At 41.2% G+C, this 25061-nt stretch overlaps 1 protein-coding gene across 1 annotated transcript in view; it reads left to right on the top strand.

Annotated features, from left to right (window-relative positions):
• The first annotated feature begins 860 nt into the window (after positions 1–860).
• notch3 (notch receptor 3) overlaps positions 861–25061 on the top strand; it is a 29094-nt gene continuing 4893 nt past the window's right edge. Inside the window, exons 1-28 of the mRNA XM_014983386.2 lie at positions 861–1578; positions 2452–2524; positions 13023–13165; positions 13239–13574; positions 14227–14349; positions 14434–14667; positions 14762–14917; positions 15012–15197; positions 16913–17026; positions 18008–18121; positions 19004–19237; positions 19373–19483; positions 19579–19771; positions 20276–20421; positions 20622–20855; positions 20974–21126; positions 21244–21472; positions 21554–21755; positions 21881–22037; positions 22121–22305; positions 22452–22584; positions 22698–22955; positions 23037–23149; positions 23267–23790; positions 23882–24208; positions 24302–24450; positions 24537–24777; positions 24925–25015. Of these exons, the coding sequence (XP_014838872.2) occupies positions 1518–1578; positions 2452–2524; positions 13023–13165; positions 13239–13574; positions 14227–14349; positions 14434–14667; positions 14762–14917; positions 15012–15197; positions 16913–17026; positions 18008–18121; positions 19004–19237; positions 19373–19483; positions 19579–19771; positions 20276–20421; positions 20622–20855; positions 20974–21126; positions 21244–21472; positions 21554–21755; positions 21881–22037; positions 22121–22305; positions 22452–22584; positions 22698–22955; positions 23037–23149; positions 23267–23790; positions 23882–24208; positions 24302–24450; positions 24537–24777; positions 24925–25015 (5220 nt within the window). The 5' untranslated portion in view covers positions 861–1517. The remainder of the gene's footprint in view (positions 1579–2451; positions 2525–13022; positions 13166–13238; positions 13575–14226; positions 14350–14433; positions 14668–14761; positions 14918–15011; positions 15198–16912; positions 17027–18007; positions 18122–19003; positions 19238–19372; positions 19484–19578; positions 19772–20275; positions 20422–20621; positions 20856–20973; positions 21127–21243; positions 21473–21553; positions 21756–21880; positions 22038–22120; positions 22306–22451; positions 22585–22697; positions 22956–23036; positions 23150–23266; positions 23791–23881; positions 24209–24301; positions 24451–24536; positions 24778–24924; positions 25016–25061) is intronic.

Raw genomic sequence — 25061 nt, 5'->3', positions numbered from 1 at the left:
CACACACACATCTTCTTACACTTACTTGCAACAGTAACAGAAAATTACACTCTTCTCTATAAAACTTGTTTGTACTTGCTGCTACTCAGCTGAAAACCCTTAATCTGAGTAAGAACTGCATCATCTTGACTTGTCATAATGATCTTCTCTATTGCAGTATTATTCAAATAACAGTAGAGGACAAAAGGACAAAATAATTTGCATGGAAAGTTAAATGCAGCTACCAAAAACATTTTCTGTTAAATCTTTTTCACATTGTGAGTGCCAGAGGAAGCAGGTGTCTCCAAGGCCTAACAAGCCCATGTAGGTGACGTCACATGTACTAACGAAGCTGTCTCCAAATCGGCCTGCTGCATTCATAGCCCAACTTCTCCCTGTAATTTATGCAAGGCCAGGTCCAGGAATAGAGTAACAGAAAGGGGGAGACGGTGGCGTAGATGCAGTGCACTTGAATATTAGCGTGCAACCCTCCCCTGCAGAGCAAAACTGTGTCATAATGCAGCACTGCTTTTATGATTCAAATCAAGCCTATTGTCTCTGAAAGCAAAAGGCTCTGCGCCGTGCAGCAGAACAACTGAGGCACTATGTGCCGCCTGCAGAAAATGAGTTCATTGGAGGCTGCTGGCTGAATTGAGTTTGAGATGAACTAAGAAATTAGGACTCAGATTCAGTACACTAGGCATGGGGACAACAGAGCTGCCTGCAGACTGCGTGTCTGCTACCATGTAAACACAATTCAGTCCCTTATCAGCAATTAATCAGCTCTAAACACACAAACAAACAAGCTTACAGAGTGTTGGACACAGTCCAGTCTGCCCCAACGTTATAGAAACAACAGTGTGGGAGTGTTTTTTCCACATTTAGTGCAGTGAAAGAAATGTAATGTTTTTATGTTATAGTTTAGCATTTTTCTAAATACCTGTGGAAAGTCTCTCAAAAAGTGTAGGACTTAAATCTTTCAGTGATTCACGATTGTGTTTTTGTGATGAATACAACCATATGTCTTACTTTTCATCCGCTTTGGAGGTTTGTAATTAGTCATTTTTTTAATTCTTGCGTTTAGCTGATTCTCTCTATTTATTTATTTATTTTTTTTTTTTACTTCATAAGTTAGCTATTGTCATACTTGGATGCATGAATGTTTGTGCGCCTGTGTTGATATGAAAGAGGGCGGGGAGGTGCGGGAAGGAGAGAGTGAGATTGGGAGAGAGAGAGAGAGAGAGAGAGAGAGAGGTGAAGAAGGAGGAGGTGACGGGAGATGAGGAGGAGGCGGAGTGATACCAGACGCTGGAAATCATTGGGAAAGGAAAACTTTTCAAAAGTTTCTGGAGGTGAGAGGAGAATCACAGCACCCGTGGCCGTGCTGCGGAGGATATTACGGGATTGGGACTTATCGCTTCGCTTCCCGGCTGACTTAACGAAATATTTTTGGAGACTTACTTTTGTCCTGTAAATTAAACAGAGGATGTATTTCTAATAAAAGCGCTCTTCAAAACGTTGGAAACTTTTCCACAGAAATGGAAGGGAATATGCAATGGATTATTTTCTCGTTTTTATTGTGCATTCATATTGGTGAAGGTGAGTAAAAAAAAATCTTTCACAGCAGCCCACAATGTGTAAGTGTGTTTAAATCCACAGGTAGCCTGGGCATGTCAGGACAGCGAACCCATTGTCCGGTGCCCCCATTATAGGGTAATTGCCCTATTCTTGACCAAGCTCATTTACGAGAAGATTATATTAGGGTTTTTTATGATTTAGTTTGTTCATTATCTTAGTAGTGTGTTGTTTTAAAACTTGCCTAACTTTTCTTGTACTTCTTGGAATAAACAGAAGCGCAACAGATAATTGCATGCTAGTTAACAGAATTAAATTGCACAATCTTTTTAATGAGCTATAATTTTACTTCCTGGGAATTAAAGTAGATTCATGTCTTAAAGAAAAACTATTTTCATTTTGTAGTAAATTAAGACTTTAGGTCATTTATTATCCATGCTGCGCTTCTAAACCCTAATTGTAGAGGAGGTGAGTTTAAGAGGCATCGTAAATAGTTTTTGTGGGTCTGGGTGAAGTCTGGTAAATATGAATAATTATATAGCCAAGGAAAGCTCTTTTATGAATTCTAACGATTGTAAGTTTGTACCGCCATCAAGGAAATAGTAAAGTTTATCTGCTTGGGACAAAGTCAACAGCAAACATGCGGGAGTGTCCCAGCCTGCACTCAGAAATCACTGCATGTGAATCTATCAGAGTCCTCTGAATTGTTGGCTCAGTTTTCTTTTTCTATAGCTGTGATATTAAAAAAAGAAATAAAAATAAAAAATCCAAATATTTTTTTGTTTATTTCATTATTCAGATCCTAGTCAGGAAAGGGGACTTCTTAAAAGCTGAGCTGGATGGCATGAAGATTTATTAGCTGTGTGGTTTGCTAACAAATTTCCTGAAATTCTACAGGGTTCCGCTGTGTGGATAAAAACAGGCCCTGTCAAAATGGAGCGACATGCATAGATTCCCCTTCTAGATGCATGTAAGTAAAACATAACACAGACACAGACATGCAGATGACACAGATGACAGACAAGCTTTCAAGTGTGTTGGTTGTTTGTAAGAATGGATTTATTTTTTTTGTCAGATGGTTCTTTCAAAAATCCAGAAAGTGTTTGTTTGTTTTTTGTCTTAAAATCTTTTCATATCATTTTAAAATCTTGTCATAGCCTTTTGTCTGTCTGCAAGCTCCAATTAATTGATTAGGCAATCACTTAATAGCATCACCAAGCCTTAAAAGGTTTCATCCTTTACACCTGTTAAAGGGCTTGCTGAATCTTTTTAAACTTTACTTTATTTCTTCTATGAAGATGTAATTTTTAATGTGTGGACCTATTTAGTTTGTTCGAAAGCTTTTTGAACTTTCTGGTGAATTGTCTCAGTTTCCTGCTCCATGCTCCGTTGAGCTCTTGGATCTTCTGACAATGATAAGGCTTTTTGTTTTTCCAGTTGGTAAGAGCGGGGGTGTGTGGGAGCCCTTTGCAATAGTCAAGTTAAATAGCCTACAGTGTTTTGCCTGGGGGTCATTGGCCCTTCTTTTTTTTTTTTTTTTTCATCTTTAGTTTAAGAAACATTGAGTGTTTCAGATGAAGGTGATACAGTGGTAAAATAAAATCCCTGGGTTTCCTGCTGCTTCCCTTCAAAACAGCAAATGCATTTTTTAAACTTGTATTTTCACTTTATTAAGTTGGAGAGGTCGAAGTTGCTCTGAAACCACAAATGCACTTGTTGCAGGAATGTATGTTATTGTGGTTTATAGCTCTGTAAAGTCTTTATTCTGTCTGTAGTAGTCATCGCATGCTGGCCAATGTGTAACCTGGCTGCATGTGAACAAGTAACCATTACCCACAATTTATCAATCATTACCTATAGTCAAAACGCTTTAGTATCATTTTGTAAATGTATAATTTTATTTGTCTTTTGTTCTAATGTACTTGTGCATATTTTAAAGGACTAAAGTCACAGTAAGAAATTGTTGTGTGCTAAGAAAGAATATATTCTAATTTGAGTGGCAAAGTATTTCTCATGGAGTGGGATGTCAAATATCAGACAGTAGAAGAGCCCCCTAACTGTGGAGAGCAGTGGAGCACATCACGGACACATGAGAGTGGTCAGACCAGTCCTATGAGTGGTGGTGGCACCCCACCCGTTCCCATGAGACCCTGCAGAAACAGGAGATCCAGAACAGCAGAAAAGATCCTTTCTTCCCCCAGATACCTGGCTGTAACTTGGCACCTCAGCACAGGGTTGAAGGGAAGGAGAGAAGAAAGGCCACAGCAAAAATGAGAAGAACATGAAGTGAAATGAAAACAAAGCAGATTTAGGTTTTTATTTGCTAATAAAAATAACAGCTGAAACAACCCATAAAGTACAACTGAGCTTCAAAGCCTCACACATTGTTTGGTTGAGACTATATGTCTTGTTTTGAAGCTATTGTAGTATTTTGTTTCCATTACAGGAAATGGCTTTACTAGTAACAAAAATGCTGTGTGGGTATGGCTGGTGCTATTGTTGCTTTCCCAGTTAGGACGATATCATATTTAGCTGACTACTAAATATATACTTTAAATTTTAATTTATACTTTAAATAACTTCTTTTGTTTGAAATAAGAAGCCTTCTGACCTGTCTTTTTTAGTGATGGTGGCATTTACAAAAGACTGTAGACAAATATTGATGGACACATCTTTTTATTTTCCGACACACTGTACAGTTGTTGGTGGTATTGTGGTGTTGCGGTCCAATACCAAAGGGGAAACAATGCATTAATTCATTCTGCAGCTTAAAACCACAAAAGAGTTTGCAAGTTTAAACAGACATAACAGTTTGGAGTGCCTTCCTAAAGCCAAATTTATGAAGAAACAATAAAACCAATGCTAATCCTATATTGTGCATAAAGTTCAAGTAAACTTCTTTGCGCAACGTTCAAACACTAAGATACCAGTTATCCTGATCTGCTTTCCATGACTCACTTTTTTTCCATCACATGCATAGCCTCCTCCGCCGAGCTCCACGTATTCTCATTCTTTTATCCTTCAGGGTCTCAGATTGTTGAACTTGACAGTGAAAGGCTGATGGTGTCATGGATAGTGTGGCCTTCAAGGTGAGCAGTCAGGGAGTCCAACTGAAGAGCCATTGGCCCTCAACTTTGCTGAGAATACTGTGTGAAGAGGGCCACTGCGGTATTGCCGGAGGAGTAATAATTAGGCAGATCGAGAGGGTGTCATTCAGAGAGGATCCAGCTGGAGGGACTGAACTGGGGGGGGTGGGGGGGGTAGGGACTGGCTTGAGGGAGGCTGAGTGGGATGGAGGAGGTAGTGGGCGGGAGGGGCTGCGTATAGGACAGCTGGTGGATGTTGTGATGGTAATCCAGTGAAGTCAGATCTTGACAAAGAGAAAGCACAGGACCAGGTGCTGCCATTGAGCAGTCAGTCGCCCCCATACTGTGAGAGACAAGCTTGTGGAGGAATGAAGCTGGTAGCCCACAGGCTTCATTGCACATGTTGCCTCTCTCACAGCGCAACAGCTACCAGGTCTCCTTTTCTCTAACTGCATGTTGTCCAAGCTCAGGCTTAAGGCTCTTAGTCCAGCATCAGATCATATACGGCAAACAGCTATTTCTTCCCAAATCTACATAGCTGACTAGAAATAAATTTGGACCTGCTCTACTGTTTTAGACACATGGATACAGTAGTCCTCTTTATTTTACAAATTCCTTATCTTTGGCCTCAGGAGCAGAGGCGGCAAATAAATAGTGGGTGTTTAGTCATGACCCCATAGCAACTCCCAGCCTTTTAAAGCATGATAAAAGAGGGCTTTTGATAAGGAATAGACTGGCTAGACAGTTTTGAGAGCTGTTTTTCTTTTAAAGAGGGCAGTATCATGTAAAATCAACTTATTTGAGCTTTAAATCATGTCATGATATCATCATCAACATACCTAGAGTATTGCTTTGATTCGTACGTGCATGTTTGAGAAATCCTTGAATTTGTTGTGGCAGCCATTCGGAGATGCCTAAGGGCTTGCTCATACAATGCGCCGCCTAGTTACCCAAAGGTCCGCCTTGAAGCTGCAGTACCCACTTGAATTTCTGCCTCACAGAGCACCTCCCCCACGGTGGAGAAAAAAGGGAGGTGCCATTAGCAAACACCTGGTGAAACTGTGCATCTGCTGAGCTTATCATACAAACTACTTCTCAGTCCAACGCTCCTAAAAACAACTGTAAAAGGCATCATGGAGGAGCATTGCTGTTATGATGGGCTGAAGCAAGAGTGTCAGAAACAGTAAGAGCTTCATAAAGAGATATAGGTCAATTACAAAATACAAAGTAACATTTATTTTAAGTCTTTTTTTGACGTATAAGGCACATTTATGAAAATGGCACAGCGTGCCACCCTTAGTAACACCCATCTAACACATTGCTTACTTTGATTAGTTTTGGAAACAAAAAGATGCTTACATAGCTTGAAAAAAAAGCATAGTATCTTTTAGGAAGAGTGTATCTTTGCACAAATAAACGGAAAAACTGCTTTTTTGTTACATAAAGGCTAAAAATGCATTTTATATAATTCAGTAGAACTATACGTACATGCCAAGGCATGTATTTAGAGAAAGACCATAGCAAAGGGACAGACTATATCGTTGGCTTAGTTCACGGCACCTCAGGGCTAGTGTTTTCTTTGCCATCTTTATGGTGGATTAGAAAGGAATGTTTAGTGAGGAAGATTCCTCCTCTCCCTCTGGTGCTTTCAGGTTATTGTCTCTGTCTCCCCTCCTTTCACCCTGTTTGCCCCTTCAGGAATGCCTTTAACAATACCGTTAGCCTGTTTTTTTTTTTTTTTTAAATTAGATGTTTGGAGTAACTTGTTTGATTTGCAATTAGTTACTCTACAATTTTGTAAAGCAACATAACTCATGGAGCCCCAGCAGGCAGATGGATCCATTGTCATGTCATTACCCAGGAAAACTGATTTATTGCAGACTGAGTAGATTCAAATGGCATCATCCTTCAGGAGATGAGCTCTGTCCCAACCTCTTAACATGACTTTCCTCTGGGTCGTGTTTGGAGACGGGGAGCGCTGGTTCCCAGGCCCTGTCAAAGGAAGTGGTGCCTTCTGACCTCCCTGCTACGCGTATCCTGTCTTATCTCAGAAGCTTAAGCAGCTTACTGAGTGTACCGAGGCCTTTATTTTCCAATTTTGCCTGGGTTTGTTTCATCTCTACCTTTTCTTACGTTTTGACTAGACTCTGCTCATTTTCCCTATTCCTTTGTTATCTGAAAGTAAATCAGAAATACAGAGATGAAACTTATATAATCTCTTTAAAGCAAGGCTTGTCATGAAATTAATGTTTTGAATAACTTTTAATTGTTTTAGGAACGTCATGTTGGAATCTGTGTAATATCCCCTATGGTGTCAACATGTGTCTGGCCATCTTGCTTTTGTAGGGATGAGCCTGCCTTTGAAGTCTGATCCACTGGGTTTTTGTTACTTTCTGGAAGACAGTGACTTCTGTAAAGAAATTTAGACACGTCTGATTAGAAGTAGAGAGCTCTGCCAGCAAAATTTCCCTAGTCTTCCCCTCCCTTTAGGGATGGATCCAACTCTAAATGATTCAGGAAGACATTCACTGTTCAAATAAGCAGACATTCTATAAACAACCTAACTTAATAAGGCAGCTTTAACCCAGTCTATATATTTTTTTTAATTTAGAGGGTTTTTAATATGTTTTTGGAACACTGAAAACAAGAAAACTTTGCAGCTCTATTCTCATTTGTTCCATTTTTACAAAAGGTGTCACATATGACTGACACACACACTTCTGTAACATCTCCAGTGCTCCTTTGGGTGACAGCTCTCGAGATAGTAAACATTCTCTGGCTGGTTTCCTTAGCTTATCATAAGGAACCTTTGCCAGTGCCCCATAAACAAACTTCATTTCTTTCAAGACCATAAGCAGGTGAGAGGCTATGCTGGTCTCATTCAATCAGTGGGACAGTTTCTGTCAACAGATTCAAGTGTGGACTGTTGCTTATCAGATGTTTGAATGTACAGAAAGTTTTTCCTGTGTAGCAAAAGAATATAATTGAGAGGTTTACCTCCACTTATATTTTACAGTTCTAAGTGAAACTAACATAATTTTAAAAAGTTGTCATGCTGCCATGGGGTCCTTCAAGTTTCAAAGTTGAACAAAAATCTGTTTCGGTTTAGGTGGTTGGGTGGGGTTTTGTGGTTGAGTTCAGTTCTGAATGCTTTACAGGACTTCGACTCTAGGATTCATGCAATGTGGTAATGGGCAAAAGCATTGCTATTTGAAAAATGTGATGGTGGACTCTTCCAAATTGACATTGGCTTCACATTTTTAAAGATGGTGAAGTAATGAAATTGTGAACATGTGTCCGGATATTTGTGCAGCAGCTATGTTGAGCACACAGCAAAACATTGTTTCACTTTTCTGTCAGAGATAGATTTATAGTGATCTCCAGTCTGTCTGCCATTTGGCTAGGCCCCTGATATTCACTCCTGTACATGTTGACTTGACTGCTCTTTAGCTATTTTAGGGAACTAATCAACTTTAGCTTTTGGTTTTTCTCAGATTCAGTTTTTCATTAGAAAATGTTCTTGAAGTCACGCGCGCGCTACACTCTCATCCATTTGACAAGCTGGAAGGCCTCTGGAGACTTCTTCAGTGTGCATGTAAACACAAGTGTTTAAACAAATCTAGTTATCTATTCTGTGAAACACAAACACACATGCTTGTGGATATGATTATGGATGATTACAACACTAACGTTTTCCAGAGAGAGCTACCTGCGTTCGGACATGGACAAATCCTCTGAGCAGATCCAACTGTCCTTATGAAACCCTTCCTCTCATCACCCCCTTTTTCTCATTCGGGACCTGTCTTACCATGGGTTACTGTTGCCAGGCTACGACCAAGGCCTTTAAAGACTAGCTGTTTGGGTCACTGCACCCCCCTTGCACAGCTATCGCCCCCCAACACTTTCATACAAAAGGGTTCTGACTACTTTAGCTCTTTTATTTGGGCCACAAAACATTCCCAACCCCCAATCTGGCTCTTTGCTGAAGAAGGGAGAGCCAAGCTGAGAGGAGCCAAGCCGAAGAGACTGCTGGAGGGAGGGGGCAACCATGGGCTCTTGTTGGCAGTGTGGTATCAGTATGGTCTCTTATAAAGAAGAACAACTGGTCACTGCTTGCTTGTGGAAAGAGTGGTGGGAAAGAAGGCTGCATTGTGAAAAAGTGGCTGATGTTACAATATCTTTTTTTTTTGGCAATTGTAAAGTAATTTACAAAACATTTATCACTTCCTCTCATGTAATGGACAACTTTGAAACATTGCTCCAAGAGAAAATATTGTTTTGTTCCTTCTCTTTTTCTTTGTGTACTCGTTGTCTTGTGAAGCATGACTGTGTGTTTGAACTATCTAAAAGATTACAGCCTCTTTGTCCACAGGTGAGCCACCTTTTGACCTCTGGGAGAATAGTTACTATTGTGTGGAAGAGGATGAGCTCAGGTTACTCTGCTCAAGTGAACCAGAAAGCAGGAAAATTAGCATTTTGTTACCCACATAGATGTGCTAAAACTCACTCGCATAAATTAAAGCCTTTCAGGGTTTCTATGATTGACACAGAAAATTCAAAACATCAATACAAACACTTTCAATGCCATACTTTAATATGTCTCATTTCTTTTTATCTCTCATCATCTCTTTTAAGCATTCGTGCTCCTCAAGGGCTGAGCCTTGTTGTAAGTTTTCCCTCCTTGTGCCTGAGTGTGTACTGAGTGTTGCATGGTTTTACTATGTTGCAGTGCGATTTTGTCCTCTAGTCTGAAAAACGTCAAAACCGTAGAGCAGCTAATGCATGCATCTGTGCAGAAAGACCACATTTCTTGAGTTTTCCAGCTATGAGTCTTGGCTACTGCTTCAGTCCCATGGGCAAAACAGACCAGTTGTTTTGGCTTAAAGTTTGGCCGAAGATGTAAATACCAGACACCCAGAGGTGCTCTGACAGATGTGGACAGATGGCAGGATTGCAGCTGGCAAGAGCAATCACATGTGTTGACACGGGAAGATTACCCATTCTGGCCATCACCAGGCTGCACTCACAGACCTCCGTCTCATCTGCTGTATTTGCTTCCTCAAAAGTCAAATGTTGGCAAGTCAAAAGTATGACTAAGAAGCCTGTTGCACAATAGCTCTCCTGCACCTGTTGCAAAAATCTGACACAAATAAGTAGAATGAGAAAAGCCTAGATCCTGGACTGTTGTTCTCATGAGCCATGGAATCCACAAGGTTAAAGGGAGCTTGACAAGCTGATTTTTCAGAGTGATATGAACAGAAATACGAGGGAAGTTGCGTGTCTTTCGCCTTCTCTACTCCGATAGCATTCTGATTTGTGTGTTATGGGAGTAGCATGTTGGCATTGAGTCAGGTCTAGACAAAAGAATGTGTGTTTTGGCTGGATTTGTAAAGGAGGACAAATAATTCATCAGGCATTCTTGTGGGCCTACATGCACACGTTCATGCAATCATGTCAGCTACTGCAGACACAAATAAATACCAGTGAACTTGATTCTCACATAATGCCAGACCTATTTTTCCATCTGATGTAATACTTTTGACTTGACATCACTAGGCATTGACATTCAGGTTACATTTGAGGGTGAGTTGTTGAGTTGCCATTTTTGCTCTAAACACAATTGTGGTTATTTGAGAATGGGGACAACAGCTTGATAACATTAAAGCTGTTTGATTTTATTAACATCCAATGTCCAAAATACAGTCTTTGCTGTATTTTTGCAGCTTTATAAGCAATTTTCCTCTTTGCTACTTTCAAGGTTCTCTTTGTGCCACATTTGTGTTCCATTTTTTGTAAAACTCCAGATTCCAGACCTCTAAATAAACCCAGCCAAGCCATGACAAATAGCCATGGGGACGAAGGGTGGGGGAGGTGGAGATTGGTTGGCTATCAGGCTCACTTGTTCGTCTGTGTTGGTTGCTAGGGCAACAGCAATTGTGCACTAGGAGTGAGTGCCATGTTTTCAGAACGAACAAGGAACCAGGGATTACAGGAAATATGACATGACATTCCTGTTGGACCAGACTACTCTCTTCACCTCTAAGTCTTTCTAACCATCAATTGCGTCTTATAAAAGGCAATTTCTCCTGCCTAGCAGAACCACATCACACTCTGCTGCCTAAGTGACATTATCATCACAATAAGACAGAGGACCTCTGACATCTGACCTCTCAGCGCGTGAGAGGAGGGAGTTGTGGAAGGAAAAGCCAAGCTGGTGTTCAGAGAGGATTTGCGGGAGGGACAAGATGCTTTAGTATCTGTGCAGACACATTTTCTCAGCACGAGTACTTGAGTGCAGCTTCATGTTAACAACCTAACTAATTATCAGCTCTTTACTGCTTGCCTTTGGCAAATTATTGTGGAATGTTTCTCTAAAGCATTTGTTGGTCCCAGATTTTTCGTTACTACTTAAATAGTACATTTATTAAGAAAATAGTACATTTATTAAGAACATGTTGCATATTTTCATATTTGCAGGCTTATTATATTTTGTGTAAATGTGTGAATGTCCTTATTTGCATTAATCGCTGCTGCTCTCCTGTTTTGACTTCCATGTAAAGCCAAGAAAGACCAAATCTAAACTAAACCAAGAAATCTGTTGATTTTCTCAGACAGAAAACAGTTTTAGAAAGTTGTAGATTTGGATCCGCTCATCTACTCAGAGGAGATAATAGCACTTCAGTTATTACATATGAACTTTCAAGATAAAATGTTCAACTTACAGTTAGTAATGAATACTTATCGTGTCGCTGTACAATATATTAAATTGTAGTCATCATTGCATCTATCAGAGAGTGCAATATTCTAATCCCTAATTATGTAATATTTGGTTGTATTATATATTTGAAGTGCATTCTAAGTCTAATATCCATACCTGATGTAGCAGTTGAAATGCTAAAGCACACAGAAAGTGGTGGGACAATATGTGATGTTAAAGGAAGTAAACAAATAATAAAAAAGTGAGTTTATTGTAATCTGTATTGTCATTGTTCATTTCAGAAATATTATTATATTTACATATTTTTTTCTGATTTCATACAGCCCTGGCTTATAAGAAAGGCCAGCGAAAATGGCATTGATCTAAAGAGTTGATTTAAATTTAGAAAATCTACAGCGGGCTGGAACCCAGCTGTCATTGTCCAGCTACTATCATCAAATAGCCTTAAAAGCCAGGGTTTTGCCTTAGCCAGTTCTAACTGTGGGTATACTGTTAACGGCTCAGCAAACTGTATCTGATGTCCCAAATGACTATAAAGTAATGTTTCCAATATCAGGATATGTAATTGTGATAGTTCTGTTAAAAACTGCAATGAGGAGCTTAAGTACAATTAACCAAAAAAGTGGGTAGGTGGGTGGATGATATTGCAATGAAGATTGCAATTCAATATTTTGTTTGACTCTACCATAGACTCAACAAAATCTGGCATTTCAGATTAAATTTGCCAATGTCATACTGAAATTGGCAGATTTGGTGACAATGTTTACCTAGCGACAGCTCTTCAACTGTGTCTATGCAGGTTTTGTATGAAACACATTGGCTACCCATGTTTTGGCAGTGATCAAAGTCTTGTTCTGTAATAACACACAAGTAACAGAAATAAACACCAGAGAAAATGCTTGCACAAATGTCTTTATTTATATATATTTATTTATTTGAACTTTCTTCAAAAATTGCTGTTTTTTAAATTTTATTGTCCTTTCTTGCACAATGACAATAAAACAATTCTAATTCTAACCTTTAGAGGTTTTCAATGATTTAAAGATATGTTTGTCTGATTGACCCACCTGTCAGAGATACCTTCCTCACCTACAATAAAACAGAACTCAGACATTTCATTCCCACACCACAGCTGTTTTATTTTTTTCATCAAAAGTAACTTTATAGCTCATGTTTGTTTGTTTTTTTGTTTTTTTTTAAGACACGATTTGTTGACATTTGTTAGGTTTCTAGACTGCTGTTTCAGGATCTGTGTGTGTGAGTGTGCGTGTGTGTTTTCCTCCTGTCTGGGAAAATGTACAAACTGTGATCCGGAAAAAATGACACAGTGGAAGAATGTTGGATGACGTAGATACAATTATGCTCTGCATCTTAAAGTAACCGATTTATCTTGAATCTTGATGAACCAATGGATATCCATTGAAAATGCTGTCTTTAGTTTTTAAAAGTTTAAATTTGGTTTATGTGGTCATTGCTAGAATAATGCATTGCATGATGTGTACTTATGCAGTAAACACCAAATCACAAATCATTCCAGGGCTCAGATTCATTGCTGAATGTGCAAAGCGAATATCCACCCTCTCCAAGGTGTTATAGAGACAGAATTATCCGATGATCAGCACACTGGAAATTGAGATACAATTAATTCCAATGTATTTGTACAGATGTCGTCCCGGATTCATTGGCCCTTTCTGTCAACACCTGGATCCCTGTCATCGATCCCCATGTCTGAATGGAGCAGCTTGCAAGAGTGATGTGGTCAATGATATTCCACAGTACAAATGTGTGTGCCAAAGAGGTTTCAGAGGTAAGGCTTCATTACAATAATTTGGTTTAAGAAATTTCCAATTTTTAACTGAATGAATTTCTATGACCCTCAGGTCAAGACTGCTCCCTCATTGACGCTTGTGCCACAAGTCCATGCGCTAACGGGGCTCGCTGTGTCAATTGGAATAACCATTACAACTGTTCCTGCCCACCTGGCTATCAAGGAAAGAATTGCCGCAGTGACATTGATGAGTGTCGCAAACCTGGTGCTTGTCTCAACGGTGGCCTGTGTCTTAACTTGGTTGGGTCCTTCCGCTGCCAGTGTCCACTGGGGTACAGTGGTCGTACGTGTGAGGTGTCTACCTTGCCCTGTGCCCCATCTCAGTGTCTCAATGGGGGCACCTGTCGCCAGACAAGTGACCATTCCTACGAATGTGCTTGCCTACCAGGTACAACAGCTGCCTTTCTATAGAACCAACACACTCAGTCTATATCTGTTTCTCTTTGTTTTCCTGGTTCTTTGCAGGGTGCTAGAATTAAATCAATTTCTCTAGCTCTGTAATATAATGTAGCTAGCAGAGTTGTTTCGTGGGATTCTATCCCGTGTCTCAGATTTTCTTCCTGCCCATTAATAATGGCTTCTGGTGGTAGATGGGCAGTGGGAAAGTTGAAGAGGCTGCATGTCTGCTCTCTTCTCCAGTCGACTATTTTCACCACAGAAGGAATTTACTTTATGAGCTTTCTGGTTTCCCACTGGGGACCTGACAGGAAATGTCTCTTGCCAGGGAGGAAGTCATTGAAACTGTGAGAGATTATAAAACAAGCAAACATGGAGGGTAGGTCAGACCTCTGAAGCAGTCAGGAATCACTCCTGTAGCTGACATTGTGTGGGAAAAGTCAAATATAGATGTAAACATTCACTCACCTTCTGAACTTTTACTACCCACATTTCCCCACATCCTCTACTGTGTGGGAAATGTAACTTGTGCTTAGGAGTAGAATTGCTTAGTATTGTTATTGGATGACACCTCACATTTGATCAGCTAGAGTGTGTGGCTGTGTCTTTTAAAACTGATTTGGTTTTCTGTTAATTGTTTTCAGGGTTTCAGGGACACAACTGTGAGAACAATGTGGACGACTGCCCAGGTCACAAGTGCATGAATGGAGGACTATGTGTGGATGGAGTCAATACGTACAACTGCCAGTGTCCACCAGAATGGACGGGTACATTTTATGATACATACTTTAAATGTATTGTTTAAAACACAATGATTGTATTTGAACGAGTGTGTTGATTTTCCACTTTAGGACAATACTGTGCTGAAGATGTCAATGAGTGCCTCATGCAACCCAATGCATGCCATAATGGAGGCACTTGCTTCAACACCATCGGTGGTCATACATGTGTCTGTGTCAATGGTTGGACTGGAGATGACTGTAGTGAGAACATCGATGACTGTGCAGTAGCTATTTGCTTCAATGGTGCCACGTGCCATGACCGTGTAGCATCCTTCTTCTGCGAGTGTCCAGTTGGGAAGACAGGTATGTTGTTTGGCTTATTGTTGTTCCTGTGGCTGCCTTTTATCTGTGAGCTAAATAAGTGAATATGTTGTTGTTCTTGTTTGCTGTTTCACAGGTCTGCTTTGTCATCTGGACGATGCATGTGTCAGCAACCCTTGTAATGAGGGCGCCGTGTGTGACACCAATCCCCTTAATGGTCGTGCTATTTGCACCTGTCCTGCTGGTTTTGTGGGTGGTGCCTGCAATCAAGATATGGATGAGTGTTCCATTGGTAAGGTTCCTCCTAACTTTTTTATGTTTTAAGGTCTCAATCTGTGACTGTACCAAATATATAAGGTTACTGATCATATGCCTTCTGGTGACAGGTGCAAACCCTTGTGAGCATTTTGGAAAATGTGTGAACACAGAAGGCTCCTTTCAGTGTCAGTGTGGTCGTGGATATGCTGGCCCACGTTGTGAAATTGACATCAATGAATGCCTTTCCATGCCCTGTCAGAATGATGCCACCTGCTTGGACCGCATTGGAGAGTTCACTTGCATATGCATGCCAGGTATTCATACTATTTTACATGTATATTTTTCTTCACTGATAAAAGAACAGTTCCATATTGATACAGTTTTACATTTTGATAACTTTTAAAACAAAGTTCTTAAAAAGATATTATTTTGGTAGTAAATCTAAACCATTATTGCCCAAGTCCATTCTTGGAGAGCTACCATTCAGCAACTTTTTGATGCACTCCTGATCCAACACTGAATAGTCTCACCAACAGTCATTTATCTCTGCAGAGATAATGAGCCATTCATTTGATTCAGGTATTTAGAGAAGAATGCATCTAAAAATTTCAATGTAGTAGTTCTTGAAACTACTACATTGTAGTAGTTTCAAGAACTACTACATCATTGACCAGATGATTTGACCATCATCTGGTCAAATCTGGTCTGATTTGACCAGATGATGGTCAAATCATCTGACCATCATTTGGTCAGATGATTTGGATCTAAATCATCTGACCAAATGGTAAATGGCCTGTACTTGTACAGCGCTTTATCAAGTTCGCTGGACATGAACGCACTTCAAACCACATTCACTCATCAAACATCGATGGTGGTAAACTACATTGTAGCCACAACTGCCCTGTTCAGTGTGAGAGAAGTGAGGCTGCCATATACTGGTACCACCTGAACTTCTGACCACCACCAGCAGGCAAGGCTGGTAAAGGTCTATGCCCAAGAACACAATAACTGAGACGGACCAAGTGGGGGTTTGAACCGGGCAACCCACCAGTAACGGCATGAACTCCTACCATCATAGCCTTAGCCCTCAGAACAAAATGTTGGATTGACAATTAGTAAACCATAAGGTTAGCATTATCCCAAGGAGAACAATGTTTTTAAACTTGACCTTAAACATAATTTGTTGTTCTGCCATAAAGACTTCAACTGTAGGCTGTTATGTAACACAATACATCAGACATTAGGAGATCAGTTGCTTCTGTACCACACTGTACTCCCAGTGGGTATTAGTTTGTGTACAGTTTTATTTGAACCCTAAAACATAGTCAAAATAACACACACAGTCCTACATGTATGTCGTGGGGTCTTTGGTACTATACAAATTAGAACTGGGAGGTTGGTCTATAGGACTGGATGTGAGAGAGGGCAAACAGTTAGGGGGAGGAGTGTGCTGTGAATACTAATGAGAGGTAGAGTGGTGGGAATGGAGTGGAACAATAAGGCCCCTCTGTGCTCCACTTTGCACCCCTCATAGACACGGTGAGGGAAAGAGGCTTTTTCCCAGAGCCCACCCTTCTCCCCCTCCTTCATTTCCAGAGACAGGACCTTCCTCATCACCGTTCTCATCGTCAGCCTGGCAAAGCTCATGTGGAGCTTCTGATTATTTCTGATTCCACGCTAGCCTCTCCACAGGGGCAGCACTCTCATTCACATTCTGTTTCATCTCAAAGGACTAGCCCGCCATAGTTTGCCAATGTAGAATGTATAACATGTATCTGGTGAATGGGACATTGACCCAGGGAGGTGACATTTTTTGTGGACAGCTGGGTGTGGTGATTCCAGGTCAGTGAAGTGGCACCACTGGACATGGTCTTGGAATCTTTTGGGCCGTCTAATGAGTTCTTTCTAGATCTTCCTCCGGATTCACATCAATCCGTGTTTTCTTAAACAGAGTTACTTTTACATTAATTATGAATTTGCAGCAACAATAAGAAAAGTAGGCAATTAAGATTGAACTTCTATATTCCAGGTTATATGGGGACTTTCTGTGAAATTGACGTTGATGACTGTGAGAGCAACCCATGTGTGAATGATGGCATCTGTCGGGACATGGTTAACGGCTTCACTTGCACCTGTCAGCCAGGTAGGATTCAATGAATTAATCTAATATCAGTTGCTTCTCTTTGGGTCCATTGAGTCTGTTTCCAGTTTTAATTCTAATTAAGCAGTGAAAAACTCAGTTTAAATATATGTAAAAACCAAAGTACCAATGGGCTACACACTACTTCTGCCTGTTGGTATACAGAGCCACCACTCATAAAAAGGCCGGCCCTAAAGACTGCCGATCCTCCTGCCAGAACAAAGGCACCATTGTGACCCCTGCTTCCCTCCTCTGTGGAATGTGGAAGGGACAGCTCTCCCTCATCCTGCCCTGGTAGTGCTGCTGAGGGGGGACAGCAGTTCTGCTAATGAGATTCTTTTCCAGGTCCGCAATTTACATCTGGGACAGACGTCCCCCCTCCTCCAGCCCCTAGCTAGCTATTGAGATGGTGGACCTAAAGCAAGAAGTAGAGGAGGAGGTGTGGGGGTCCCAAAAAGAAAAAGAAAAACAATCCCACCGTCTCCTCCAAACACCCCTTCAGTAGCCCAAGAACCAAACACAGAAACCATTTTGACACTGTTAATCAACTGAACAGTGTGTTACCAATGTATCACTTGGCACTGTGCTCAAAGACTTAAAGCTTGTTCAACTCTCTCAGCGTGGAAACTCTTTTTGTATTATTATATTCGAATGTGGATTCTTCACACAATATGTACAGTAGCTTAATGGAAATGTCAATAGCATGACAGCAAAATTGATTTGAATCCTTATTTCATTTGTTTAAGAATTGTTCCAATTGTTGGAATCTTTTTACAACCTAATCACCGCCTAGTAATGGTCAGATAAGTGTTGGTTGCAATGAAAATATCACTAGTCTCTAACAAAGAAAGAAGCCTTTAAAGCTACCTTAGCCAGACATGACTAACCGAACTACAGGCCTCTGCGGCTGCCCTCTGACCTAGGCTTGGACCCTTTCACTGGACCGTCTGTCTGACCTTTAACCTTTGTGTTTGCATGTCCCAGGGTTTACTGGCACCATGTGTCAAATTGACATAGATGAGTGTGCTAGCACTCCCTGCCAGAATGGAGCAAAATGCTATGACCGGCCCAATGGATTTGAGTGCCGGTGCGCTGAAGGTAAGGGTCTTTACATATAATTGTGTTCAGTAGATAGGTGTTAGCTCTACACAAACCAGCGTCTCCTCAGACAGTGGTGCAGATGATCTTTAAACAGTTATTTGGTGTTTAATAAGTATTCATTGTTTGGGGGGTGAATTATTTCTTTGGGTGTCTGCTGGCCAAGTGGCCCCTGATCCTCCTTTTTCCTCTCATTGGGTGTCAGGATCATGAGGTCACAGAGGACCAGCAGTTTGCCTAGTAAAGAGCCTTGGTCATCACCCCTACATCTGTTCATTTCTTAAAACCCCACACAACACCTTATGTTGCAGTTTTGACATCAACCCTTTTGTGTTTAGTCACATCCATACACAAAGGCACATAACTCACAATGACATACAGTTTGTCGTAAAATTTGTTTGTTTAAGCTTGCTGACTGTGTCTTGAAATTTAACATGTTTGTTTGTAACTATGCCAATGGAGGAGCCTGCTTCATTGTTTCAGTGGCCAGCTGCTTGGTATTCGCTGTGTTTATGGGCCCCTTCTGTTGACTGAAGTGGCCCTGTTTGACATGGTGCTGTCTATTGTTCCCTGCACCACTGAGAACAAAGGCACAGGACTGGAAGGCCCTCTTTATTACTTCAACCATCTTAACATTTCACTACAAACACAGCACAAACCAACAGTTTGGTGTGCAGACAAATGCATGGTAAAATAGAAACCATAGTCATCAGAGTACAAACATCAGAAGGTTTTATGAAAAAAAAAAACAACAACCAATAAATTAAACATAGCAATGGATAAACTAAAAAAAAAAAAGACAATGAGCTATGGGAGAAAGCAGTAAGGTGACTTGCTGTTACACACAAGAAACCTAATCATGTGTGCATTTTTCCTTTTTAGGTTACGAAGGGAGACTCTGTGAAATAAATGTCAACAACTGTCAACCAGACCCATGCCACCACGGTACTTGCATCGATGGCATTGCTACCTACACATGTAATTGTGATCCCGGATATACAGGCTATCGCTGTGAAAACCAACTTAATGAGTGCCACAGCAATCCTTGTCAGAATGGGGGCAAGTGTGTGGACCGGGTCAATAAGTACATCTGTCAGTGCCAGCATGGAACTTCAGGTAGGAGACAACTCCATACACAGTAGATGTTATTCGAATTGTTCAGTCACAGAATGTGCTGAATTTTGCATTCTTTAATTGTTAAAAGGTTTATTTATTTTTACAGAATAATGTGATTCCCTTTTCTTACCTCAGGTACAAACTGTGAGATAAACTTTGATGATTGTGCCAGTAACCCTTGTGATTATGGCATCTGCAAAGATGGCATCAACCGCTATGATTGTGTTTGCAAACCTGGCTTTACAGGTAAGTCTCTCTGGAATTAAAACTACAAGTTTCATGGAGCAAACAATGATTTCAAACTGGAAATACTGAAATGTGTCTAATGTCTCTCATTCCAGGTCCTAAGTGTAATGTGGAAATAGACGAGTGTGCATCTAGCCCCTGTAGAAATGGGGGAACGTGTATTGATGAAGAAAATGGATTTCACTGCCAGTGTCCTGAAGGCTTTAAACCCCCTTACTGTTACTCCCAGGTGGATGAGTGTGGCAGCAGCCCATGTGTCCATGGCTCCTGCAGAGAGGACATAAACGGGTATGAATCGTTTTAACAGCAAAACATGCTTACCGCACTATACATTAAGACCCTGTACAACAAAGCAGGTTTGGAATATCTGGAGTATGTTTAGATGATCCTAATTAACTAGATATGAAAATGCTTACCAACTTAGTAGGTAAACCCATGTTTTCTAAAAATGAATAAAATGCATTTATGTAAGAATAATCAGATTCCCAATCACAGTCACTGAGCTGGAGCTACATATTTTTGATCAAAAGTGCTAACATTACAGCAAAACAACATGGGAATGTTAACATTTAAAGGATAAACTCAACAGAGTTTCTAGAAAAGCCAAACAGAAGGCTTGGAGAAAAAGAGGAATTGAAATAAATTAATTTTATGAAACCTAACTTGCTCTGGAGCAGGTCTATCAAAACAAGATCCATGATCTTGCTTTATAGTACAGGTCCCTAGTCTTCATCCGTTCATTTTTTATGAACTTGTATCTGTGGCTTTCTGATTGTACTATTGTGTTTTCAGATACCGTTGTGACTGTGAACCTGGATGGGTTGGGAAGAACTGTGACCTGGACAGGAATGACTGTTTACCAAGTCCTTGTCAAAATGCTGGAACTTGCATAGATAAACTTAATGGTTTTACCTGCAAATGTCGCCAAGGTTTCAGAGGTGAGCACTGGATAAAGTCACTCAAAAACAAACCTGAAGTTACAGTTGTCTGCCTCCCCCTAGTGGTGAATAAAATGTGCAGCTGCATCTAGCCACAAGTTGTAGACTGTGGCTAGATGTAAGTGTTGCTATACACTTCCAGTCTACAGTTTAATATAAGTGTTATTATACACTGTAAGTGTCACCTTTTTGCTTTACAGGTAACCTCTGCCAGGTGAACAACAATGAATGTGCTTCCAGCCCCTGTCTAAATAAGGGAACTTGTGTGGACGGTGTTGCCAGTTTCACATGTCTGTGTGAGCTCCCCTATAGTGGACCTACCTGTGCTGAGGTCCTCACACCTTGCTTCCCTAACCCTTGCGCCAATCATGCAGTCTGTACCCACACCCCAGACTACCTGGGTTATCAGTGTAACTGCCAGCCAGGATGGCAAGGTTAGAAAACCCGATTCAGTCGCACCAGTACTTACAATTTATTGAGAGATAATCCATTTTTACAACATTACATTTTCACAAAGCATATCTCATTTTGTTGATCTCTTGCACTCTACAGGTCAGTTGTGTGACATAGATATGAATGAATGCATGTCGAATCCCTGCAAAAACCGTGGGACCTGCACAAACACGCTAGGAGGCTTTGTGTGTTCCTGTAGAGCCGGATTTACAGGGCTGACTTGTGAAACAGATATCAATGACTGTTTTCCCAGTAAGTGACATTTTAAATATATTGTGTACAAATATTATATCTGTCAGCACCTGTCTGTCATAATACTATTACATTCACTGTTCTGATCAAGGTCATTTTCTCCCTTTGTCCTTTCAGACCCTTGCTTAAGTGGAGGTTCGTGTACAGATGGTGTGAACTCCTTTCACTGTAGTTGCTTGCCTGGCTTCACAGGCCCTAGATGTGCACTGGAGATCAATGAATGTCAAAGTTTCCCCTGTAAAAATGGAGGCACCTGTAAAGACTATGTCAACTCTTACACATGTAGCTGCCCACCTGGCTTTACTGGCATCCACTGTGAAACCAACATTCCGGATTGCACTGAAAGGTAAGTGTGTGCTAAAGGTAAACCTGAACCAAATTTCCTAATAAAAAGTATGAATTTAACTTGTTTTCCACATTTTTACAGCTCTTGCTTTAATGGAGGGACTTGCACGGACAAAATCAATGGCTATGCTTGCACCTGTCGCTCTGGCTTCACTGGCTCCCACTGCCAGTATGAAGTAAATGAGTGTGACTCTCAGCCATGTCTAAACGGAGGCACCTGTCAAGATGCCCTGGAGTCCTTCCGCTGTTCCTGTCCAAAGGGCTTTGAAGGCAGCAGGTGCCAGGTATAAGCTCTTAAGTACATTTGAAATGTAAAGTTAGGAGCTTGAGGCATAAAACATTTATTCTGTAGGCTCAGTATTTCAGATTTGCTTCTTTTGTCTCTGATTTCTGCTTCTTGGCTTTTCAGACGCCAGTTGACTGGTGCCGACGCTTGTCTCTGTGCCAGAATGGAGGACGTTGCCGCCAAAAGGATGCGTCTTTCAGTTGCGATTGTCCTAATGGTTGGTCTGGACGTTACTGTGACATCCCAAACATGTCTTGTGAAACAGCGGCTCGCAAGAGGGGTATTTGACTTTTCTATGCTCTTGATCGCTGAGCCTGCACTCTTAACTGCAACTCGAATATTTACAAATATCTTTCAAATTAGGAATCCAAACAGATGAGCTTTGCCACCATGGTGGTCACTGTGTCAACTCTGGCAATTCACACATTTGTAAATGCCCTGCTGACTACACTGGGAGCTATTGTGAAACACAAGTGGACCAATGTGAAGACAAACCTTGTCACAATGGTGCCACCTGCAGGTCATATGTTGGCGGGTACCAGTGTGATGTAAGTCAAATCCCTTATCTATTCTGAAACAAGTCGATTCTTCAGTGTCAGATTTTACCAAAGATAATTTTAGCAGGGGATTTAAATTTGCCCTTTAATTTTTTTTAAACCTACATAAATATAATGAGCTTATCATATCATTACAGTGCATGCCTGGCTATACTGGACAGACCTGCGAGATTGAAATCAATGAGTGCCAGTCTCATCCATGCCAGAATGGGGGCACTTGTATTGATCTAGTTGGACATTACATCTGCTCCTGTCCCCCCGGCACACTGGGTACGCAAGAACAAAAGCAATAGAAACTTATGCATATCACTAGAGAGTTTACTTTCTGTGTCGAATAGATAGTGCCTATATTCATTAGTGTGTGATAATCTTCTGTTTTGAAGGTGTTCTCTGTGAGATTAATGAGGATGACTGTGCGCCACCACCGAGGCCACAAGGTGTTCCACCCAAGTGCCTCAATAACGGAACCTGTGTAGACAGAGTTGGTGGTCATCGCTGCAATTGTCCACCGGGTTTCACAGGAGACAGATGTGAGGGAGACATAAATGAGTGTCTCTCGAGCCCTTGTAGTTCCACCAACAGTCTTGACTGCATCCAGTTGTCCAATGATTACGTGTGCGTCTGCAAGCCTGGGTTTACAGGTTAGACAATCTTCCTTCTTGATGGTCTGTAACAGTGCATTCTGTTTGGAAACGTAACCACTGACAAATTGTTTTTTTTAGGACGAAGGTGTCAGAACAGGTTCAGCGTGTGTGAATCTCAGCCTTGTCATAACGGGGGTGCCTGTTCAGTAACTAGCAGCACCCCTCTGGGATACACCTGTACATGTCAACTTGTAAGTTTAAAATAGTTTTGAGTATTCAAACATCTAATTTCACATTACAGTTTGCCAATGACAGGACAATATCAAAAGGTTGTAATCACAAACTTCCTGAACAATGTTTATCTCTAGGGTTATGCTGGTCCAAACTGTGAAAGGAGCATGTCCTGTCAGGAGCTGTCCTGCTACAATGGCGGAAGCTGTGCCCTTACCAAGAGGGGAACACGCTGCGTATGTTTGACAGGCTATGGCGGGCCCCAATGTCAGCATCACAGTAATGATGGGTGCTCTTCCAAGCCATGCCAGAATGGAGGCCTGTGCACCGAAGAAACCAGCTACCCATTTTTCCATTGCCAGTGTCCAAGTGGATTTATGGGAAAGTGGTGCGAACAAAGCAAATCTGAGCTTCCGGCTCTCGCCTGCCCTAGGGCAGACTGTCCAGGCAAAGCCAACGACGGTGTCTGTGACAAGGAATGTAATACACTTCCTTGTCGTTGGGATGGTGGTGACTGCTCCCTGGCAGTGAATCCCTGGGCTCATTGCACAGACCCCCGCTGCTGGCGTGCCTTCAACAATAGCCAGTGTGATGAATTCTGTAACAACCCTGAGTGTCTGTATGACAACTTTGACTGCAGAAGCAAAGAGAAAATTTGCAAGTGAGTTTGATTTGATTGATAAGGTTGATTCCTTTCATTTAACAGTAGCATAAATTAGTTAAGATGATCCATGTGCTTTTGTTTTCTCCAGTCCAATATATGCAAGTTACTGCGACGCCCATTATGCTGATGGTCAGTGTGACCAGGGCTGCAACACAGAAGAGTGTGGTTGGGATGGCTTAGATTGTGCAGAGACGGTTCCAGAGGATCTTGCCAATGGTGTTTTGGTGTTGGTCGTCCTTCTGCCTCCAGACAAGCTTCTCCTCACTGGCAAAGCTTTTTTGCAGAAATTGAGTGCTATCCTGCACACTTCAGTACGCTTCAGATTGGACAAAAATGGAGACGCAATGATCCTTCCCTACACCCGTCGAGAGGCACGTCTCAAACGAGAACTTGGACATCAACATGAAGTTGTTGGGTTAGTCAGACACTGTAAATATAAACGATAAATCATTACCTGGGGATTGCTCTGTACACAAAACACCTTTTCCTATGTCTTTTTTTTTTGTAGGTCCATAGTCTATCTGGAGATAGACAACCGTTTGTGCATTCGGGATTCAGAAGACTGTTTCCCGACTGCTAAAAGTGCGGCAGAGTATCTTGGAGCTCTGTCTGCAACAGAAATGCTCGACTTCCCTTATCCTCTTCGAGAAGTTAGAGGCAAGTGTGAATTCTGAGTTAACACAAGATTGATGGGTCACTCAAATGAGGCATATGCAAATCCAAGCTTTCTTGTTCCACAACAGGAGAAAAGATCCCCATGGATCCCATTTCACCAACAGGATGGCCGAATCTACTTACCCAATGGATGGTGCCATGTTTAGTGTTTATTTTTGTTTTGGTCATCCTTGTGATTGGCATGTTGATAACTCGTCGGAAGCGTGAACACAGCACCCTTTGGTTCCCTGAAGGCTTCTTTCTCAAGAAGGAACCCAGCAGTAACAAAAACCGCAGGGAACCTGTGGGTCAAGATGCTCTTGGACTGAAGTAAGTTATTTGTAAATAGAACTTAAAACACTTTGGAGTTCATCGTTAATGCAAAACGGCTTGCTGTTATCGTAGGAATCAGTTTTGAGTTTCAGTGGCTTTCCTGGAACTTATGCTGTTGCATTTTTTTTTTAAATTTGTAATCAGACACATGCCAAAAACAGTTGAAGAATCTCTCCTCGGTGATCACAGTGATCAGTGGATGGACCCAGATTGCCCAGAAGCCAAACGACTCAAGGTTTGTCACACAAGTTTTTTTTTTACTGTACATATTTTGCATCCTT

Source organism: Poecilia mexicana, unplaced genomic scaffold, assembly GCF_051168715.1.
Source record: "Poecilia mexicana isolate PSO_F unplaced genomic scaffold, ASM5116871v1 scaffold_8, whole genome shotgun sequence".
NCBI classification, from domain to species: Eukaryota; Metazoa; Chordata; class Actinopteri; order Cyprinodontiformes; family Poeciliidae; genus Poecilia; species Poecilia mexicana.
Note: the sequence above shows the minus strand (reverse complement) of the source record. Positions and strands in the feature narration are given on the sequence as shown.